The 22,648-nt window shown below is 36.4% G+C and overlaps 1 protein-coding gene across 4 annotated transcripts in view; it reads left to right on the top strand.

The window, feature by feature from the left end:
- The window catches only part of gabrg2 (gamma-aminobutyric acid type A receptor subunit gamma2), a 41,601-nt gene that overhangs the window by 10,850 nt on the left and 8,103 nt on the right, over positions 1-22,648 (top strand). For all 4 annotated transcript variants that reach the window (XM_044140720.1, XM_044140722.1, XM_044140718.1 and 1 more), the window contains exons 3-8: positions 2,477-2,544; positions 3,711-3,931; positions 6,264-6,346; positions 7,801-7,938; positions 20,026-20,178; positions 22,275-22,480. In XM_044140720.1, coding sequence (XP_043996655.1) covers positions 2,477-2,544; positions 3,711-3,931; positions 6,264-6,346; positions 7,801-7,938; positions 20,026-20,178; positions 22,275-22,480 — 869 coding nt within the window. The remainder of the gene's footprint in view (positions 1-2,476; positions 2,545-3,710; positions 3,932-6,263; positions 6,347-7,800; positions 7,939-20,025; positions 20,179-22,274; positions 22,481-22,648) is intronic.

Here is a 22,648-nt window from a genome sequence, read left to right as displayed (position 1 = left end):
TCTTCCGGCCTTTTTCTCTTTTTGTTGATGACACTGAATGAAAAAAGGCTAAACTCCGGTGCTCTCCACTGACCCTCCCTTCCTCATTTCCTCAGTGTAATGCCCAGTTCACGCTACACCATCTTAGAGCTGTCGGCCGATTGTCGGCCCATTTTCAAAACCTGAGAGATCACATATTAGTTGACAGAAATCTTATGTATAACGGTTCCATCGGGTTCCATCGGGCCGTGTGGTGTCCAACAATGGGCACAAAGTAATGGCTACAAGTCCAGTGAAATCATTTTAAAACTATGCTTTACTACAATCTAGTGTCAGTGTAACGTCCTGACTGAATGAAAATCATTAGAACCTATTTATGTCACGTTAACGAAGAACAGCTGAAAAGTTACCGGGTTCATCCACTGTGTAGCAATTCCGCTCCAACTCCTCCCTTCCTCATTTCTGTATTCCTTGCACAAAATGTTTTATAAACATTAATGATGTTTCCACATATCATCTCCAATGTCCGCTGGACTTTGTGTCAGCTGTTTGGGATTCCCCTCTGTAATTTCCCCTCAGAAAGCAGGAGGAGAATCCGCGCTTTCTGATTGGCTACCTGTCACATTCAACAGGCTGCTTTAACAATCCCAGTGGGGAAAACCCCTGATTTAGATCGGAGCGCCACAACGATCTACTGTAACACACCACACACTGCAGGATGATCGGTTACGAAATCACAAGAGACAATCTTAGAACGATCAACGTTCTCAGATTGTCTTCAGGGGAAAATGTAGGTGTGAACTAACATGTAGTGTGAACTATTGCATCAGGTAGTCGATGTTCCATCTTCTCTATTTAAATCTAATGATTACTGAAGGACAATATGGTTTACAGACTTCATAATCTGCACTCTTTTGGTTGAATGCAGTATTTATTTACACTTTGGTGTTTTTATTCAAGTAAATTGTTGTTAATGGAGACTGAGAATCCATTTTATTTTTGTTTTTGGTTGATTTGTTTATTTTATCAGTTCCAGTGTTAAGAGTTTTTTGAAAATAAAGTGTATCTATCTTTGGCAGGAAATTGCATGCATTATTATGTCATTAAATCAGTGTAAAAAGGTCTTCAAACAATATTATTGTTTATCGCAATAGTTTTTGAGACAATTAATCAGTCAGCAAAATTTATTATCGTGACAGGCCTAACCTACATATGTTCTGTGCTTTCTATCACAAGCTTGTTTGTGATTTTGAAAGACTTGACAACTTGGTGCAGACATACAGACATTTTTAATTTGACACCCAGAGTACAGGTGCTTCTGATCACTTCAATTAGATAAATATTCCCTGATTTCAAAACTTTTGTGGTGCTTGTAATTCCAGTCTCCAGTGTGGATCAAAGGGCAGATCCAACCTGAAGATGAACATTAAGACAGCAGGAGAAGTTGTCTGTGTGAGACAAAAGTTCAAAACTTCATGATGTTAGTCTCTGCAGCAAGAGACATTTGACAACACACAAGCTGGTGTGCAATTCAGGTCTATGCAAACCAGGAGGAAGAAACATTGTGTTCAAGTCGCAGCAGAGGAATTGCTCATTATTTAGATGCAATTATTCAATTGCATTGTTCATAATTAGTCATTGGGACTAGAGAATAAGTGTTTTTGTCACGGTGGAGAAAACATTACATACTGTACATTCATCTGCTTAATGCGTTGGTAATATATATATGTATATGTGCGTGTGTGTGTGTGTGTGTATGTAGTATCAACCAGAACAACAATCACCAGGAGAAACTGGTGATTGTGGGCACCAGTGGGCAGCTGGCAGCCACTGTCTTTACTGTCATCTTCAAAACATGCTATGATCTTTTTCTCTCAGTTGCTACAACTTACACATTCCCACAGGGGAAATAATTAGCCAGCTCTACTGGTGTCTGAGCCAGCAACTACACTAACGAGCCATATTTAGTCAGAGAAGTTTTACCTCTATTCCATGGAGTGCTGTAAATTAAGAATAGTTGCTGACTGTGCTTCTCTTTTGAAGTCCATTGTGATTTAATGTCTCTGGAGAATGTTGTTTGGATGAAATCTGAAGTTATTTGGTCAGAGATCAAATTGGATCAAAGCTAATTCTAAATTCCTGATATAAATTCATATCAGTATTTAAAAGAATGTTACTTTAGAAAATAAAGTGATCATCTTGGCTGATAGAAGTTTTCAAGCTCAGATCAGTCACTTGCGTCCAGAATCTTGTTCTTTCAGTCATGATCCATGAATGATGGCCATGCAGCCTCTGACCCAGGCTGATTCAAGGGCTTTGGAAATCCTGGTGGACAGGAGGAATATTTAAAATGTAGATGTTAGGGAGGACACAAATTACTAATATTACAAGTCAATAGAACCTGTACTTTCTTAAATTTCTGTTTAAAATAAACTTATATATATATGTATAAACGGCAGCCAAATCCTAAACTCTAGTTTTCTATTCTTCTTTGCAGTCAAGCCAACAGTGATCCACACTGACATGTTTGTCAACAGCATCGGCCCAGTCAATGCCATCAATATGGTAAGTGGGAAAGGAATAATATGCAAATTGGTCACCATCACATGAAAAGTGTCCCAGAACCTTTCTCTATCATTCATAAAGAGGTCTCTCATAGGTGCTGTGTTATGCAGGTGTAAAGCATGCGACTGTTGTTCTGCCAGTTCATCCTTAACAAGATCTAGCTCTAAATTATTTTCTTTTGGGTCAAAATTAATTGATTTTTGTCCGTAATTTATGATGTTGATGGTGTTTCATTTAACTCCGTGTTAATTTCAAGACCAACCCATACATTGATATGATCAGTTAGAAAATGAGTGTTTGATTTTGCATTTGGGAGTCACAATACAAGCACATTGAATGCATGGTGTGTGTGTGGGCGTGTGTGTGTGTGTGTGTGTGGGGGGGGGGGGAGGGGGGGTTGTTTGTGTGTGTGAGAGAGAGAAGAGAACACTATACTCACATGAAAGGTTGACTGATGGCTTAACATTCACATGTAATGCATGCTATTGGGAAAGTACATTCCCACAATGACATGACAAATGCAGCATGTCATTTTTTCTGAAGAGGAGAGAAGATGGATGTTGTGGGCGTATGTATCTGTACTGGTAAATTTTCATTTGTTAATTTTGATCTATGGATCAAAGGGAGGACGGACTGGCTGAACTATTGTAGAGAAAGAGGTTTGAAGGAGACTGAGTATCAGGAATTCAGATTGTATGGCTGTGGGAGTTTAGCAGTTTACTGCTCTTGGATATTTCCAACAGTTTGAACAAAACAAACTATTATCCTTCCAACATCATTCAGACTTTCTGTCATTACTGTTTTCAGCTGTCTGTCTGTGCTTTGTCAAAGAAAAGAAGAATTTTTTTCTGGTTAGTATTTTTAAGTTTCTGTTAGAACCCTTTAGCATGGACTTTGACTTTATTTTTTTTTTAGAAATCTTTGTTAGAAAGTCAATACTTAGTCCTCTTACACACACATCTCTATTTTTCCACTCCTTTTCTACTTTCTTCTGAATCTCTGGGCTCATCTGGTCTCTTTTTTGGTGTATTGTTTCTTTTTATTTACTCCAGCACTCTTGCTGTCTGAATGTGGATGGCCTGGAGAACGTGCACAAATACATAAAATAGCTTGTTGCAAACGTACTTGATAAATGGAGCTTAAACATATTTTTGTGTTCATGTCAGGAATACACCATCGACATATTTTTTGCTCAGACCTGGTACGACAGGAGGCTAAAATTCAACAGCACGATGAAGGTTCTTCGTCTCAACAGCAACATGGTTGGGAAGATCTGGATCCCAGACACTTTCTTTCGGAATTCAAAGAAAGCTGATGCCCACTGGATCACCACACCCAATCGTATGCTCAGGATCTGGAATGACGGAAGAATACTCTACACACTCAGGTAACAGTGTTGACATGTCAAGATTTTGTAGATTCGTCAAAGACTAACAATTTCTCCCAATAAAGATTGGAAGAGTTGAAAGTGAATAACATTTGAGTTGCATGTTTCAGAAAATGTTTCAGAAAAACTAATGTTCCATCAGTTTTTCTTATGTTTTCTTTTACTTTTATCGATTTATAAATCTTAATTGCATGACAAAAAAATACACAATCAATTAATCATGCTAGGAAAGAGTGTCATTTTGTTTCTTCAATAATTTGAAATCCAATACTACACATGAACTTTGCTATCGTCTGCTTGTAAAGTAGTTTGTTGTAAATCATGTGACACCTGGACCTAAAATTATTTCTCAGACTTCAAAGACCTGTTATTCAAACTGTTCTGCCAGGTTAGTTTCCAACCTCTAAGTCCTCAGTCTGTGTAAACCAACTATGATGCTGGAGCCTATTAAAGTCCAGAATAGCTCTGTGCTCATTCGCATTAGAGATTGTTGTAGTTATTATCTGCTCAGCAGATCAGATCAGTCACAATGTCCAGTCATTAATGAATTATATAGTCACAACAGGTTTAGATTTATGATGCATTGTATGAGTGGAGCAGTGCAGTTTGTAATCCATCAAAACAGTAAATATATATTTAGAAAACTTAAAGTTAAAAGAGCAAATGCTAAAGACACACTTTGTGCCTTGTATTTGAAGTAGAGGGATAAGTTGAAATGCAAATACACATATAAATATATATGCATATATTGCCAGCACAATTGTGAATTTAAAAGAACAAAAACAATGAAACGTTGTACTAGAAAATTTGGATGTAATTCTCCAGATGAAAACAATGCCTCACTCAAAAAAGGCAAATTAATTACTTATTTCAGAAATAAGTAATTAGTAATTTGATTCCACTATTTACAAGTTATCATTGCAGAGATGTAAATGTTCAGTATGTTTCATTTGGTAAAAGGTTGTCAAAGGAAATTGAGTCAATTTACTCTACAAAAATTACTTTTCCTGCAAGAGTAGCTATGGTGATATTGGATAGTTTGTTATTAGTAATTAATTTTACTGTAATTCCTTACAGTGAGTATACATATAGCTTTAGTGGAGAAGAGATCTCTCCTTTTTAAATAAAAAAACCTGCAGCAGAACCTGGTTCAGCGTGAGTTGCCATCTGCAGTGCCATCTGCTAACCAAAAATTAAAAAGTTAATGGCAGCAGTAGCTCTTTTAGTGACTTCATCCAGGAGAGGAACACATCTAATTACATAAGGTCTGAGCCAGACCTATGCTATGAAAAACAGAGAACATAACAGAGTTAGTCACAGCAATAGTTGCCTCAATTGCTGTGTCTTGGAGAGAGACAGAGCCAAGTGTGTCGTCTACAAAACAATAACATGAAGTTATTGGCAACAATAACCCTGCCAATGCCCCCCTCCTGTCACCGCTAAACAAAACACCAGGCCAGTGGTAACTTATTTGAAGAGAGAAAAGTAAGCAGTTGAATATAGTAGTGCTGTTAAAAAGTATTTGCACCTTTACATGGTCCTTCAGTTTGTTTATTTGTGTCATACATTGTGTTTCAGATCTCTAAATAATCAACTTCAAATATAAGAGAAAAATTACTTGAGTCAACACTGAGGAAAAAAACTATTCAAATCAGCAAATTATCTATAGCAAATTATAATTTACTCCCTTTTTAAATTATTTGTAATAATTTAATATAATAATTATTCATTAATTTATTTTTATTATCAGTACACCCAAGTATATTTAAGAATATTATGCTTCAGAGTAAGAAAAATAAATGACTTTGTAACATATGTTCATAAAGTGACAGATATTACCTTGTTATATGACACTTGCACAAAGATGCATTACCTGTGAAAAAAAGAGAGAAAGCAAAGTCTTCCAGGCTCAATCAAGCTATGATGGATGTTCTCCTGAGCAGAACACTAGTCCTCCACCTCATTAATTTGTTAGGGAACTCAGAACTTAAGCACTGGTTAATTAGGATGGCTGCTGTGATTCCAAGCACAATGATACATGACCATAGCAAATGCATGGATGGGTGAAGCAATTTAAGGTCATTCTCCCATTAAGCAGAAGTTTAATGACTTTGCTGTTAACTTCCTCAAGGATAAAAAAAAGAGAAAAATATTTTCTGTCTAATTTAATTTAGAAAAATCCTGCTTTCTAATACATAGCATCATTAGGAAAAGGGCCATTTTGTTGTTAGTTAAATTAATTGACTATGTGGTTATTAAGTATTTAAACATTATGCTCAGTCTTTCTAGTATATTTTAAGGAATGGTAAATGCAAATGTTTTGTTTCTGCAGGTTAACCATTGATGCTGAGTGCCAGCTTAAGTTAAATAACTTCCCAATGGATGAGCACTCCTGTCCCCTGGAGTTTTCAAGCTGTAAGTTTGCTAATACTCTGCTACTTTACAGCTTCTTTTTCTCTCCTGTTTTATTATGTGCATAGTTATAGACTGTAGTGAAATATTTCCGCGCATTAGCACAATATGTGTTCAAATTCTTAAAATGGTCAGAATAATGTTTTTCTTATCATCCACCAGCATCACTGTTGATTGGCTTTGATGCACTTGTGAATATTACTTGAGACTTTTTTTAACCTTGGAAAAAAGTAACAGGAGCTCAAAACACTTAACATCCCATTGTGTTAATGACACAACAAAACCTTGAGATACTTTGAGACGTTCTCCAGGAAGAATCCTGTTTGAATATCTCTAGAGGTGAAGAAAGAGAAGCTGAAGAGGTTAGCAAGGCTAAAACTGCAGCTTGTGAATTCATTTAAATTTGATGAGAGCTATGGATTTTTTCCATTGCTTTGAAAGTTGTTTGACTTACACCACAGAAGCTCGGTCTCAGATGTTGCACGCAGAGAAGCGTGCAGCTATTTATCACGGGGAAAATTTCCACATCACATGTCAAAAGGGAGCAAAGCTTAGTCATTGCATGCTTTTTTGCAATTGTTAAGACTAGTCAAATGTTATCAGGCTATTTGGCAGAAATTTTGATTCAAACGAGAAGAAAATACATTTCAGTACATTTACCTGTAGTGGATTGAAATGAAGTTAAACTACTGTCATTGAGCCTTTGTTTCCTCCTTGTTTCAACTTCCCAGAAGGAGACTGAATGTATCATATCTCCCAGAAGCATTAGCAGCAAAACAGCAGACTGCTTTCTTGGTCTGCGATGATGTGTTACTTTGAAGACCAACATTATTGGATGTCTGAGAGCACTTAGGCTTGCTCTAAAGAAGTTCACCTGCATAATTTAAACCACAGTTCATCTCTAGACTTTGACTGTCTGCAGAGGTATTACACCACTCTGCTGGAGAACATTGAGAAAAGCCAAAGCTTTAATTTTGGTCAGTCTGTTTTTCAAAACCGCACAGAAATTCGATACTCTCTAGACTTGATTATGATAATCCAATTGCTCAGTTAAGTGAATCTGTTTTAGACAAGTAAGATTACTATTTTCATTAGAGCATCTGCAGAGTGTGCAATGTAGAATGAAATTACTGAAAGCTCACTCACCCATGGCCTGAGATCAATGGTGCAATTTTTACTTCTAAGTCAGCTCAGTACTTTCAAGGAAAATACACTTTTTCCTCAGAAATGGAGCAAACATCTTCTCAACATGAAGTACATCCCTCAGTTAGACAATCATTGTCTCAGGTTGAAATGAGTAAAATTAAACTGATCAAAATGTGAATAGTGATGCAATTTTTTTTTTCTTATCTGGAAAAAGTCATCAGATAAATCTTTGATAGTTAGCTTTGGAAAAACAATGCTCTGTTAATAGTTTAAAAAGCTCCCTGACTGAGCAAATGTCCTGTCCTCTTCAGATGGCTACCCCAAGGAGGAAATTATGTACAGGTGGAAAAGGAGCTCCGTGGAGGTTGGGGACATTCGTTCATGGAGGCTTTACCAATTCTCCTTCGTTGGCCTGAGAAACACCACTGAAACCGTCAGGACAGTTTCAGGTATATAACCCAACTCTGAATAAAAGAGCATCTGCTTACTTTATTACAAAAGAACAAGCTGGATGTGCTTTTTCATAGCATCAAATTGTGTACAGGGTACAGTGTTCTGCTTTTATTAGCAATGACATTTTTCTTGAAAAGAAAGTTTCTATAGTTTGAAACGTTGAACTTTCCTGCAGAGTCGAGTTTCTTCTCCGTCCCTCCCTGAGATGAATGACACAAACAAGGAGATGCTTTAATGGGATTTGATTGTTGGGAATCTTTGCAAAACCTTTTTAATAATATTGTTACATTTTTAAATCTGTTCTCGTTGTAATCAGTATTTAAAAATTCAGGTTTGTGCTTGTTTTTTTTTTCGGGATGATAAAACATCCCATAGATTATTGTGATTAATACTGTTGTTTAAGTCGTGAGCTTCATGTTTAATAATCCAAGTTTGCCCTCTCAAAGACAAATGAACTTTAATTTTGTACAGAACACTCCCCTCTGGAACTGGAAGACATCTTAAATGTCTCACATAAACTAAAAGCCCCACACAACTGAAACCATAAATAAAATGGATTATGAAGTTCTAGTAAAAACAAAATGATCCTTCAAAAACTATCATAAGAACTGAAATTATCAAGCTCATTTTTAATCTATAATGCCATTTATTGATTTATTGCTTATCGTGACAGAAATGCATCAAAAAAGTTTTTCTTGTTTTTAAACCCACAGTATGCTTTTTTTCTAAATCTAATTGACCATTCTAAATATTTTTTGCTGTTTGATTGATGATCCCACATAGAATCCATAGAAAAAGTGAAAAAAAACAACAACATTTGTTTAGGACTTAACTAAATTTCTTCATCATTGAACCACATTTTCTTTGAGTGCTTACAAAGTCTAAAGTGTATGCTGGCAACGAGAATTACACATGGCAACAAACATTTGAAAACTAAGACAGGTAGTCAGGCTGACTGCATTGCTACGTGCTGTCATTGATTGGAAATACACTACATTTTAAAAACAGTTCCTCCTGTACCACTAAATAGCACAACAGAAACTAAAAACACAACCATTGTCATTACAGTGTTACCTTAAGGCACACAGGCAAAGCAAACAAAAAAAATGTCACTGTGAATTTCATCTGGCTTCACATATGCTATGTGCAAGTAAGTGGTTAAAAATTACAATGTCCTGCACTTTTTCTGTTTCAGTTCTCTAGCATGTTTCATGTGGAATCATAAAAGGGGAATCTACAAGTGATACGCATGTGTTGAGAAATTGCAGTCGTCAGTTTCTCTCCTTTTGATCTGGTTTGTTATTTTCACAAACTGCCATCTGCTCTCTTGTCGGAGCAGAGAACCTTGACTGGCTGAGAGACCTCTTGTCTCATTTTCTAGTCAGTTTGGGAACTGACCTGCTTCAAGATTTGTGAACACAACATCTGTCTGAAACAGCAGTCAGTTGGGGCAATATAATTACTGTGTCGTCAGAAATAACCAACACGCAAGGGAGTGCAACTTCAGGAGCTGGATTGTTATTAAAAATGTGACAAACACATAATAAATTATTCTGATTTGTTTTTTGTATTATTATTTGAATTGCTAGTACTAATGATGATATTATTACTTTTTAAATATCTTTGCTGTATACACATATTCAATTTCAGAATTATATTTTTTTATTGCCACTCTAGATTTTCTAGTCTGTTGGCAAAATATCACTAAAGATATGTATTTATTTATTTACCTTGTGTACTAAAAACCTCAGTAAAATAATTCTGACAGAACAACAGTATTTTTTTAGGCAATAGGAATTGATTTGGAGAAATAATTTAAGGCTTGTTATTTGTAGTGGTCTCTTTAGTTTCCTGTAAATTCTTGGTCAAATTTGGCTTTGTTGTCCTAAATTAAATTAAGCTGTGGTAATATTGGAAGTCATAATTAATGCACAAATGGCCATCAAATTTTTTTGTCTCCACTTGTATTCAATTTTAACAACAAAACCTCTCTTACTCGTATGTCTACAATATTATATTTTAGAGTATAATAGATATGCAAAAAAGAATAGAATGTTGAAAAAGGATAGTAAAAATGACTTGCAGGAAAGTGGCATCTGTTAATTTGGTTAAAAAGCTGTTAAAAGTGCCATGTTTGTTTTTGTTACTTTTTCAGAGTAAAAGGACTCAAAAACCAACTTCACCTTTTACAGGCCAGAAACCAGTTTTTTTATCTGCCAAAGTTGCCTGGTTGTGTGAAACCATCATTATGCAGTTGGAGAATATTTCCTGGGCCCTACAATTACCCCTGAGGATGCATAGATGAAACAAAAGCGTGATTTATCATATTTTTAGGATAATCCTTTAAGCTCCTGCCATGTGCATTTATATAAATATGTTATAAGCATGGCTGTGCATGGTTGTGTTTTTGACTTTTCATGCAGAGCAGATAGTCAAAGTGCCTCCAGATTTGCCCCATCAAGGAATCATGTGGAGACTGAGAAGCTCCTTAATCGCAAGAAGGCCACTGATGTGTCCCTGGGCTTTCTGCTCTCAAACTGAATCATACAGGCGGCCGCACACAGACAACAGGGCTGCGTGGCATTGCTTTTGAAAGGTCACTCTAAGAATAGCTTCCGATAAGTAAACGAGCCTCCTATCCAATGAAAAGCACATGTTGAAATGTGCAGGCAAGCAAATGGACATTAAAACATGCAATAATTCATGGATGACGGCACAGACCAAAGCGCTCTTGCTGTTGGAAATACTCACAGACACAATCTTACAACTTATTGATGCACATGAGGTACATCTGCTCTCTGTTAAAAGGACAGGAAAAGCAGCAAATCTACTTGCTGATGTCTAAGCCCTTCTGTGGTTCCTTATAAAACCATAATTTCAAAAGGAAATGAGAGAAAATCATTCTCCTCCTGCCCGTCTTACTGATGTTCTACTTACTCATTTTTACAACGAATGTGGAAGATGCCCATTCACAACTCTTTTGTGGGTGATGTGAAATCATCATTCAGGAGGACTGTCCAAATCCTTTCATGAATAAACTGAGCACTGCAACAGTTCCTTGCAGTTGTTTTTTTAACTCACTTTTATTCATCTAAAACTAGCTTCTTGCATGTTTTAATGTAAATATAGTCTATATAGTAAAGTGGTCACTAATTAGATTTAAAGCGCTGGCAAAGCAAAATGAACATTTTGTCTTTCTGGCAAAAGTACCAGTAAGACAAAATGATCCTAAATGTTTTTTTGGCAAAGGAGAAGGATATTTTAAAATGCTTCAGTAACTGTATGATAATAGCTATGCTATGACACAAGTTCAATAACAGAAATCCAAGGACAATTAATGGGAGAATGTGATTACATTTCTCAAAGTAAATGATGCCATGGAGACAGGAGTATTTATCGCTGTTTGCCTGCTTTAATCATGAAAAGATGAAGTGAGAGAAAAAGCAATAAACTGAAATGACAATGGCCTTTTATTGTTCCTGAGACATTGAATCCCTTATCAAATAACCAGTACAAACTCCAGCACACTGTCTGAAATCATTTCAGTACAAAACCCTCAGAGCAATTCAGAAAAATTTACAAAGGAGAGTTTTTGATCAAACAACGTGCAGAAATAAACATACCGTAATTAGACTATGTTTATAATATGAATGATGGCTGCACTTTTAGCATTTCTGTCACGTTTATGACGAGTTACATCAATGCTTCTGGATTATTTATCCACAACAGACAGCAAGTCTCGCTGTTTCTGCCTTGTCTTGTCAAAGTCAAATTAATATTTGCTTACAATACATCTCTACACTATTACTTTTTCTTTTCTCTTTCCTTTTCCTAAAATGATACCCAGTGGATTCCTCAAATTATTCATGGTGATTTCTTTCATATGAAAATAGTAATTTTACTACATTAAAAGGTCTGACACTGGACTTTATTATAGAGGTTTAGCTTTATAAAGGTTACAGAAACAATCCATAAGGATTGTGTGTTGCTGTAATGCAGATTTTTCTAATATCTCCTTGCCTTTATCTTTTCTTTCCTTCTCTGTGAGTCCCTTTTTGCTTCTGGGTGATTTGTGATGGACAGGAAATGTCTGAAAACAATCTGACTCAGCACAAATTTCCCCTTTATGTTATAAAATATCAATTTATACTCTTCCCTGTCTCTTTTTTAGTACACATACATTCCCAAAAAATCTCGGTACACTTACAAGATTCATATTCTCATGTCCTTTTTTTATCCCAAACTAGTAAATATACAAAGGGTTTTGCTCTGTGAAACCACCCCTCCCATACTCCCCCTGTTCACTCTCACAAGGAGAGGATTTTATTTTCAGCCTGGTATATTCCTGTCCTACTTTTTACACTTCCTCCCTCCCCCATCCACATCCACAGCTTCTCTATCTCTCTTTGTTTTGCTCTCTTTTTCCTGTCCTTTTTTCTACAGCCTAATATGCCAGTAATTAACACCTGAAACCAGGGAAGACGTCCTAGATGAAGAGAGTGCTTTGGATAAACAAAGCCCTTTTTTTCTATCTCATCAGCCACTCTGCATATAAAATAGGACTTTTGGGCGCAAAATACAAGGAATTTATTTTGAGAAATGCTGCATGTTAGGCATTGAAAATGCAACAATATCAGTAGAATATGTTTTTTCAGATGTAACCAAAAATTCTTCTTTGATGACAATAAATCTTGGTTCAGCACTAATGATGTTGCAACATACATTGAAGTGATAACTAGGACAACTGAATGCATGGAAAACAACATCAAAGTCATGCAATTGGCATCATTGGGAAAAAAAGAAAGTGTGAAGTAGTGACACTGCCATAGTTATCGTTTTCTAACTGAATGCTGTAAGGCAAAAAAGGAAATTGTGCAAACAGACAGGAGGTTAATGAATTAAAGAATTTAAAAACGCATGGAAAAAAATCTTTCTGCATAAACTGCAGAAAGGTCAGCTCTGGGTGCTGAGAGTTAGCCTCAGATTTCATCACCCTGAAGGTACAAGACATAAGGTGGTTACACATACTGCACACACTGTCTTTTCTGATGAAATGTCTCATGTTTTTAAGCTTCATAACTCTTTTATTCCTTTCCTAGCACTGTGACTTTCTAAATTTATATTAAGTCATTTTGAACATGCAGCTTTTGCATTGTTTTAATGGTAATCAGTTAGGACTACTGAAATTATTTCTATTTGCTTAAAATAATACAACTTTTTTTAGGTATTTCTTCAAATTCAGAAGTTTACATTTATGTCCTAATATCAAGTAGAAAAGTCATAATAATTGTGTAACTTGTGTAAAATGTTTTTGGTTGGAAGTCATAGGGGCTCCAAATTAGCAATAATTTATCTGTGCATATATTTAGTAGAGGTGCTAATAGTGATGCCCACTGAGAGATGAAGTGAACGGTGAGATCAAATCAGACAGAAAGAGAACATTTCACAATGCAATGTGCTCAGAACTGGTAACTTTTTTTCCCAATTTCATTCCACAGATTTTTTTTGTTTATTTATGATTTAAAATTCATGCATTCATTTCAAAACTTCTACATTGGCAGATATGAGTGTTGTCAGTGTCCCCCTCCCGCCGAACAGTGAGGATTATAATCCTGTCACCTGACCAAAGGATTAGAACAGACTAAAAATGAGACAATGCATCAAACATTAGAAGAAAACAATGTAGTTTAATTTTAAGACCAAAAGTTTATGTAATGGGTGTGAATCACACGTTTTCTTGTGTGTGAATAAAAATTGGGAACTGGAACAAAAGTAAACTAAAACTGAGAGGTGTTTTCCTTAATGTTATTTTGCCTTGAAATCTGGGGGGCAGAAAAGAATTTGAATTCTTAATGTGGGAATAGATGTAATTATAGCATTTTTTAGACAAAGTAAAAGTAAGTACAGTTTAATGTATGGGGGCAGATGTCTTAGAAATGTGTTAATTGAATAATATTGATTGATAATAACTAGCAACACGCATCCCCTAAGACAAAAACAAGAAATAGGACCATCATGTTAAATAAATACCTTTAATATTGCCTCTGTTTTTTCTCTTTTTATATTTAAACAAAACCTTCTTGTGTAACTAACAGAAAAACCTTGGCAGACTCACATTTAGGTCAGAAAATCTGCTCTAAGCAGTAGCTTGGATAGCTTTTTACTGTCATAAAACCTATTAACAGCCTTGCTCTTCATAATTTCAGCACCGTCATCTGCTATGAAAGCAGGATAATCATCTGTCCCCTTCACGGTAAACACAGCACTCACTACTAAGCAGTCAAAGTCTATATACTCATTTTTGCCATTCAATCATTTGGCTGTGTTGCTGCAGTTGCTCAGTGACAATGCTATTCTTCTTTTTTTTTGTGACTTTATCTTGCTCACCACTGTGCGGTAGGAATAGCTGCCAGCAGCCCTGTGGAGGGACAATACAAAGCTTCAGTGACTGGTTAATCACTCACATGAAGCCTGTGGCCATGTTGCGAAAAGTGGTGACTTGCATTCTGTGTATGCATTGTTGGTCCTGGCAACCAGTTATTAGCAAATCTCCCTTTATTTGTAACCAACACAAATATGTATGCAGGCACACGCATATACGTGCAATAACAGGCACTGTCACCTCTCATATACACGACCCCGGACAGGAGAGGAGCTCAATGAGACAGCCTGTCAGCTGCTCTGCAATGTGTCTTGCTTGTCTCCCTTCAATGGATGCCCAGCATGTGCCTCAGGTCTCGCCTGCCCATGCATATCCGCAGCAGTTTCCAGACTTGCTGCCAGCCCAATGATACTTTAGTCTGAGAGGTATTTTTGCCCCCTGCCAACTCTCCAAAAATTACATTTTCTCTGTAGCTCTCTGCATTTTCACATTCAAACAAATAAAGATGTACATACTGTCACATTCAAGAAATTAAAATATGCAATCCAGTAAGGCTCGTTTACCAGATTAAAAGTACCTTGTGAAAATACTGTATTTTCTGGACTATAGAGCGTAACTCACTATGAGCTGCACCTACAAATTATTTTTTTTTAAAAAACCCATGGAAACATACACATACAGCAGTTTATGGGCACCGGCCCATAAACTGCTGGTATCTCCACCGCTCTTGGTTTTCACAAGGACGCAGCAAAGCCTAATCAGCTAATTAACTCAAAACAGCTGCAAAGGTTTCCTGAGCCTTTAAACGACTTCTCACTTTGGGTCAGCAGGCAACACAATCATGGAGAAAACTGCTGACTTGACAGATGTCCAGAAGATAGTCAATGACAGCCTTCACAAGGAGAGTAAGCTACAAAAGTCATTGTTGAAGGAGCTGGTTGTTCATAGAGTTCTGAATCCAAGCATATTAACAGAAAATTGAGTGGAAGGAATGAGTGCAGTAGGAAAAGTTGCACCAGCAACTGGGAGAACTGCTGTCTTGAGGAGTTTGTCAAACAAATTCAATCTAGAGACGAATACTAGACATGGACTAGACAGCCACTGCTGAACCACAGAGAACATCAGATGTGTCTCACCTGGGCTCAGGAGAAAAGGAACTGGGCTGGAATTCTGAGGTCCCCTTGGTTCAGAGCTTTTCAAAAACTATAACTCTTGTGAAATATATTGCTGCGGTATCGAGTATTGAGTGCTGAAGTTGGACATTTTACCTAATTTCCAACTTCTGCTATGCTATCATGCTTTGGCTGATTGGTGTTCAAATAATTTTATTTGTTTTTTGCCCTTCCTTTTTGTCTCTTTGTTTTTGTGTGTATTATCTTTATCCAAATTCAACAGAGAAGCAACACTATTTTCTGATTAATGAACATGTCTGCCAAGCTTTTATTGCTTTCGGTAGATTACATCAACTCACAGCAAATTACTCTGACAGAGAAAATTTGTCATCCTAATAAAAAAAATTACTTCAGAGCATGCTGTTTTACAAAGAATGATTGGAGTTTTTGTCTGAATGGTTGTTCTTCACTCAACATTTTAATTCACTACTTCCAAAGGAAAATTGTGGAAACTACATTGTAATTTAATGATAGAAGAAGATTGCTTCCCTTCCTGGAGATTTGTGGTTTGTTACTAAACAAAATAGATCAGAATTTACATTGAATGATTTGAACTTCTGGGTTTATGAGAATGGCAGTCAGAAGGTTACATCATTTATGACTTCTCTATTTTTATTTTATGATGGAATAAATGGCTGCACAGTTATGCCTTGAGCATTCAAACAGAAACAAACAAGAAAAGCAAACTTCAAGACAAAATATAAAGTAATAAAGTTGAATTTAAGGAGTTTATGATGTTCTTTGTTTAGAGCTACTATTTTATTTTGGGCTTCTTCCTTTTAGTTTTGTTTATTCTGCCTTAATGTTGTTTATGTTCATGCTTCTCCTCGCCTCTCCCACCTGTGATGTAACCAGAGGAGGTGGGAAGGAGATTCAAGGACACACGAGTCACAACAACAGAAACTTAACAAAATGGGACATCCTTACCTCTGAGCCATCGAACTGTGGCATATTAAACATGACATCCAGTACTGAGGCATCAGCCGTCCTTTATTTTGTTACTGCCTGCTGGAGTACTATGTGACCTTTGACAGATGAGCGTTAACAGTGTTCTTTTAAGATATAGATTTAAAGTAGCTTCAGTTTCCATGTAAGTGATATGGCTTTTATGCATCACTGATGATAAAATAAAGGTGTATATGAAGTAGAAAATGAAGTAAATGATACAGAAAACTGCAAGATTCATCTTATTCTTTAATCTACTAATTTCTTAATGTCTTAGGTCAACTTTTTTTGTGATTCTGTTAGATTATGTCTTTCTGCAAGTTGTATTTGTTGATACGTTTTATGCAATGAAAGAATTTCAATTAAGGTCTTGCTAGATTTGCCCTGATTATTGATTACCATTAAGCATTATTCACATGAATAAAGGTCAGGTGAATGATCCAGTCTAAAACATGGAGGGTAATTGGCCACTATGCTGCCCTAAGGTGTGTAGTTTGCACTGGTGTGTGTCTGTGTTGCACTGGCATGGACCATGCATAAGTTGAAGGTGCATTCACATCTCATGCCATTTCAATCCCAGGAAATAAGCAGCATCCCCTGATGACCCTGAAGTTATTAGGTATAGAAAATGATTAATTTGATTTATTTGGAAAATAATGTCAAATAAAAAGAGGATTCTTCTTCTTCTGTAATTCTTTGATCAAATCTAGTGGAATAATCTTCCTCTACCTTTTTACCTTGTGACAAAATAAGTATTATGTTCACCTTACTAACTTGTCTGGATATGTTACCTCTGAAAACATTACTTACATTTTAAAATGTTCTGTTTTACATAAGAGCATCTTCCCCTCCTCAGTTCACAAATAGCATTTTGTTCATATGTTCCAATAAAGCAGACGAGGATAAAAAAAACATTGTTTGTAGATTCCTAAATTCTGCAGTTTAAACAACATAAACATTTTAATCCATATTTTGTTTTAAATGTCTACCTTTGATGACATTTGATGACATTCATATATTACCCAATACATGTTTCTGTTTTACATTTTGCTGTGCAAATATATCAATATAAAATAGCTAAACGTAATTTAATGATTTTGTTCGGTTAGTAACTGTGTTGGGACTGTTTATTTGGAGCACAAAATAATCTGGTCTCCAAATGTCTACATTGTAAATTCCCTCCCTTCAAAACACAACAAAAACTATGTGGATCTGGTGAGTTGTTGTAATGGTAGACGGTCCCATACTGATACAGTATCCTGAAGGTTCGCTGAAAGAAAATCCCTTGAAGGTGTCATCTTGGCAATTTGCAAAGTAGACCACACTGAATCTGAGGCAGAGGAAGTGAAAGGTACAGCAGAAAAGTCTTACACTAACTGACCTCATCCCTGTGGTGGAAAGTCCATTATCATTAAGAGTCTGAGGATTTGTGAAGCAGCCATTATGTTGCTGACCAAGCCAAAAAAATTTATTCACCTGCAGTTTCTCAGCTGTCATGGGGTCTCGGTTTTGGAGGCTGGTTAATGATATGTTAATAAACACAAAATAGTGGGCTGCTGGACCCCTGAGAGAAGCCTTCATGTGTCTTCCTTACTCCTACACACCCAGGCAGTGCACTGTAATATCCCATTCACCTGCCTCCATCAGCAGAAAGCACACATGGTGATATCAACAGCAATAATTCTGGTTGCTGAGGTTATTGCTTGTGGTTTATTTAATGATACTATCAACGCTGAATGAAAGGGTTGCATGAGGGGAGCATCACCCCACTCTGGTCCTTGTACAGAAAATGTGAAAGTACTTTCACATGGTTAAAGAGAAAACAAGTACTGACAGTCTCATCTCCTTCCGTGCCTCTTCTTACCCAACAAAAAGACAGATGTCTATTTTTTCATACAGTTTGTCCTTTCCCATGAGAAAAATTATAAGCCAGCTGCTCATTCCCCAGCTGTGAACATTTTGTTCACGTTCTTATGGGGGCCTAAATGCACGCACACTCTCACACAGATAGATACCAGAGAAACAGTATGCTTGTGCCCGAAGGTTACAGACCGTGGAGGGAAGCCAACGGAGGTTTCTGACACTGTTAATTGTCTGATGTTAATCAATTAGTAGACATTTGAATGAGCTGGAGGCCAGGAGCAAACTGTCATTAAGTTCACAGAAACAGACAGGCTTTCTGGTAAACAGATAAAGGGGACGGTAACTATTGGCATGCGATTTTGTACTGTCAAGCTAGGAAGCATTGAAATGGAAACTTGTGTGTCTCATAGAAAAGCATAAAAAATGCATTTGATTTAATGTGTGGTGAATGTTGCAGTTCACCTGTGGACTTTACATAAGATGGTTATTGGTATCTGTGTATTCCAAATTGGCTCAACTTTTTTGACAGTGCTTCAATGTTTTCAAGTCATTTTAATAACCCACATTAAAATAACACAAAATAGTGGGCTGCTGGACCAGCCTGTCATATCGGGAGAAACTCATACAGGTACATGTTTACTTTGCACGTGGCATTCATGCTTAGCATGCATTTTCAACACACAAGGCAGGTGATCCTTATTGTCAGGGTCAGGTCTTTCTCGGCCCAGTTAACCTCAATCTCTGCACACCCGACATCTGCTTGGGTTGGCCAGCCAACGCCTGGACAGCTCATCAACTGCTGGCTGCTGGTGGTCATGTTCTGGCTAACTCCTGGCAGGAGACTAAGGTTTGAGTGCGCATCCGTGCAAGTTCAGCTCCAGTTCACTGAATCACTCGCTTTCATTTTAGGTCTGAAGTTGCCTCTAGCTAACAAGCAGTAAGGGATTTTGGTTGCACAACATAATTAACTGAACAGTTAACAGTTTGTGAAATCTGTTAGGTGTTAATGTTTTGACAGCCTTTTAATGACCATATCACCCAGAATGTTTCTTTAAGAGACTCTTATTTAACCAAGTACTTGAAATGATTACCTTGCCCATTTCTGTAAATTGATAGCGTACAGTAATTTTTTTTCTTGAACTGTTTCTTTTTCTTCCTCTTATATTAACGTATATCATATTTGTGAGTTTCTATTTTTTTCAAACAGTAACTTTTTGAAAAATAAAGTTACTGTTTGTTCAGAATGACTTCCTCTAATCATTATCAACATGACTGTCATATTAATTTGAGGCTTTAATAATTTATTTGAACCATTCTCCTTTTTTGGTTTACTATAGGACAATCAACCTTGACATTTTTTAAAACTAGAATGGGGTGGAAAAATTTTGATTTACGATGGATTTTCTCTCATCCATACATGAATAATGTCATACATACAGGCTCAAACATGTATATAGAAACCTAAAGTCATTTGGCACTGACATGTTGTTATTTTGAGGTGTAGCTGTATGGAGGCGGAGCTCTTTGTTGTCATTCACTTTGTGTAATATGCTAGTATCTCTTGTAGTTTAATAGATCCTTACCATGATGGTTCTACTCATGTCAATGATGAGTCTATACGTCTCACTGGAATTACATACATAAATATGTTACTAATTATAATCATCCATCCCTCAAATGACACCCAGCGTCTTGTATTTTCTTTTCTGTCTCTTTTTCAGGGGACTACGTAGTGCTGACTGTCTTTTTTGACCTGAGCAGGAGGATGGGCTACTTCACCATCCAGACCTACATTCCATGCACACTAATTGTTGTCCTCTCCTGGGTCTCTTTCTGGATCAACAAAGATGCAGTTCCTGCAAGAACGTCATTAGGTATTTAAGATAGACTAATGCCTAGTGACTACAAAACCTGCTAAATTTATGCTTACATGACATGTAATTTTCTCTTCGCCTGTCATGCTATAAAACCTTAAACTCCACTCTATTTTAATGTAATACTTTCTCTTCTGATCAGTTCACCTAACTCCATCACAGACACAATGCAGATGTAAGTTGCAAGACCACCTTGGTTTTAATTGCTCCCTGCTGTGAAACACATCAAGAGCCACATGCAGTTCTTAAAAACCACCTTATATTATAGCAGTAAGCTTAAGCCTCCTTATTAATGCAGCTCTCTTTTCCTTCTTGTCGCCTTCTTTTTTATTTCAAGATCCTTCCCCTCTTTCTTTTCCCCTGTGAGACGGGGCAGCTGCTTAAAAATCTTGTGTATCCTGAGAAGATGAGCCCATCCTCAGACATATGTTTGCATCCATGCCTTAATGAGACATTAATTATGCAATACAGGCAGGAAGATGTGGAGATGCTACTTCAGCACAATAATAATACAGGTGTCTTCTTCACAGAATGCAAAAAAGGGCACACAGGATGAAAAAAGAGGGCAAAAGTAAGAAATCCAAGGAAATTTGTCAGCTTTTGAGCTTGTCCTTGGCATCTTCAGATGCTACTTTGTGATTCACTTGCAAACACATCCCTTTAGTCCTTAGGGATTTTTAAGATTTAAACAAAGAGTTTTTATAAAGAAAATCTAGAATTTAAAGCAGAAACTTTTAATGATTACTTTACATCTTTCTAAACCAGTTTTTCTATGACCTTTCCAACATTGATGAATTGTGGTTATATTAATAAACTAATAATAACACAAATCAAATGTAATTCTGTCTATTAGATGATGTAGGAGGTTCACGCTGCCAGTGTATTTAGGAAGTGGATTATCATTGATGACATAATTCCTAATCTTTCAATGCCTAAAAATATATCAGTTCACACAAAATATCACTGCAGACGAACGTCACTAAGCTCCCATTAAATTTATACTAAAATTAATTTCAAGAGATATCAAGCATGTCCCCTTGTACACAGGGAATAATTAAAAGGAGAGAAGAAGTCTTCTGCTTGCCTTTTGGTGGTTGTGAGTTGTAATACTGCTGTCGGGCAATCAGTTATATCTGTGTACTTACATTTTGCTTGTCATGGGAGAACCTCTACGGATGTCATCAGCCTTTACAGGGAAAGTAAAAAGGTTTCAAAATAGTTTTACAAGATGGCTGATGTAGGAATGCATTATGTCAAAATAGTGACATAATAGTGGCAGATGAGATGTTGTGATTAAAAGGAAGAAATAGTAAATTCAAATGTGTACAATAACAACCTTTCCAGCACAAAACAGACAATATGTTATTAAGTTCTTGCTTTGCTCATGAAATTGTTTAAAATATGAAATTATTTTCAAACGTATGCTTCGTATGACAGCTAATAACAAATGGCATGAACTGTATTACATTGTGATTTCTTGTTTGCATTGTGCAGCTTTTGTTTTTTTCATAACAATCAGCATATACCTAACCACAACTAAAAAGTAGTGAAAAAATGGACATGTAATACAACATTCATATTAACACAACATCTATATTTACTCTGTTCATCAGCTGAAGCAGTAGGTTTTTTTCTTTTTAAAGGAAATTAGCCTCACATAAACATTTTGGTTAAAAAACAAAGACAATTGAATGAAATAATTGATGTTTGAAGGGGCTGTTTAATTTATTCTGCCACTGTCGCATACAGTTTCTCTCACATGTATATTTTTCTACCCTCATGTAAGATTAAATGCAAAAGGTTGCATGTTCATAAAAGTTGAAATACATATAAATGTAACCTTAAAATGGATAGTGTTGGGGGAAAATATTTGCCCTTTAACAGAAGATGCTTTTTGACATTGAAAGCCCAACATAAACGAACCAAGTACATACAAAAAGCTGTTTTCAGATAACAATTTTCTTGTCATGAGACTTTTTACTAATGTAATAAAAGTGAATGCAAAATTAATAAAAGGCACTGGAGTCATAGCGTTTTGGAGATTTTGTTTGGTGCATGTTTACAAAAATATAATTTTTCTTTGTTTTCTTCACCAGGCATCACCACTGTGCTGACTATGACCACACTGAGTACCATTGCCAGGAAATCTCTTCCAAAAGTGTCTTATGTGACTGCAATGGACCTGTTTGTGTCTGTCTGCTTCATTTTCGTCTTTGCTGCACTCATAGAGTATGGCACACTACACTACTTTGTCAGCAACAGAAAGCCGAGCGCCAAAAAGGATAAGAAGAAGAAAAACCCGGTGAGCCCCTTTCAAAAGATAACAGAATCTGCGAGTTTCTAAATTATCATTTGAGCTTCCTAATATTGCAGTAGAGTTGGTCATTGCTTTTTTTATCGGTTTAACAGTCCCTTACATTCTAGAGTTGAGTAAACTGTGAAGCTTTATGTTGCATAGTTTCCAATGAAT

This window comes from Gambusia affinis, linkage group LG15 (genome assembly GCF_019740435.1).
Source record: "Gambusia affinis linkage group LG15, SWU_Gaff_1.0, whole genome shotgun sequence".
Taxonomy (NCBI): domain Eukaryota; kingdom Metazoa; phylum Chordata; class Actinopteri; order Cyprinodontiformes; family Poeciliidae; genus Gambusia; species Gambusia affinis.
This window is presented reverse-complemented; position numbering and strand designations above follow the sequence as displayed.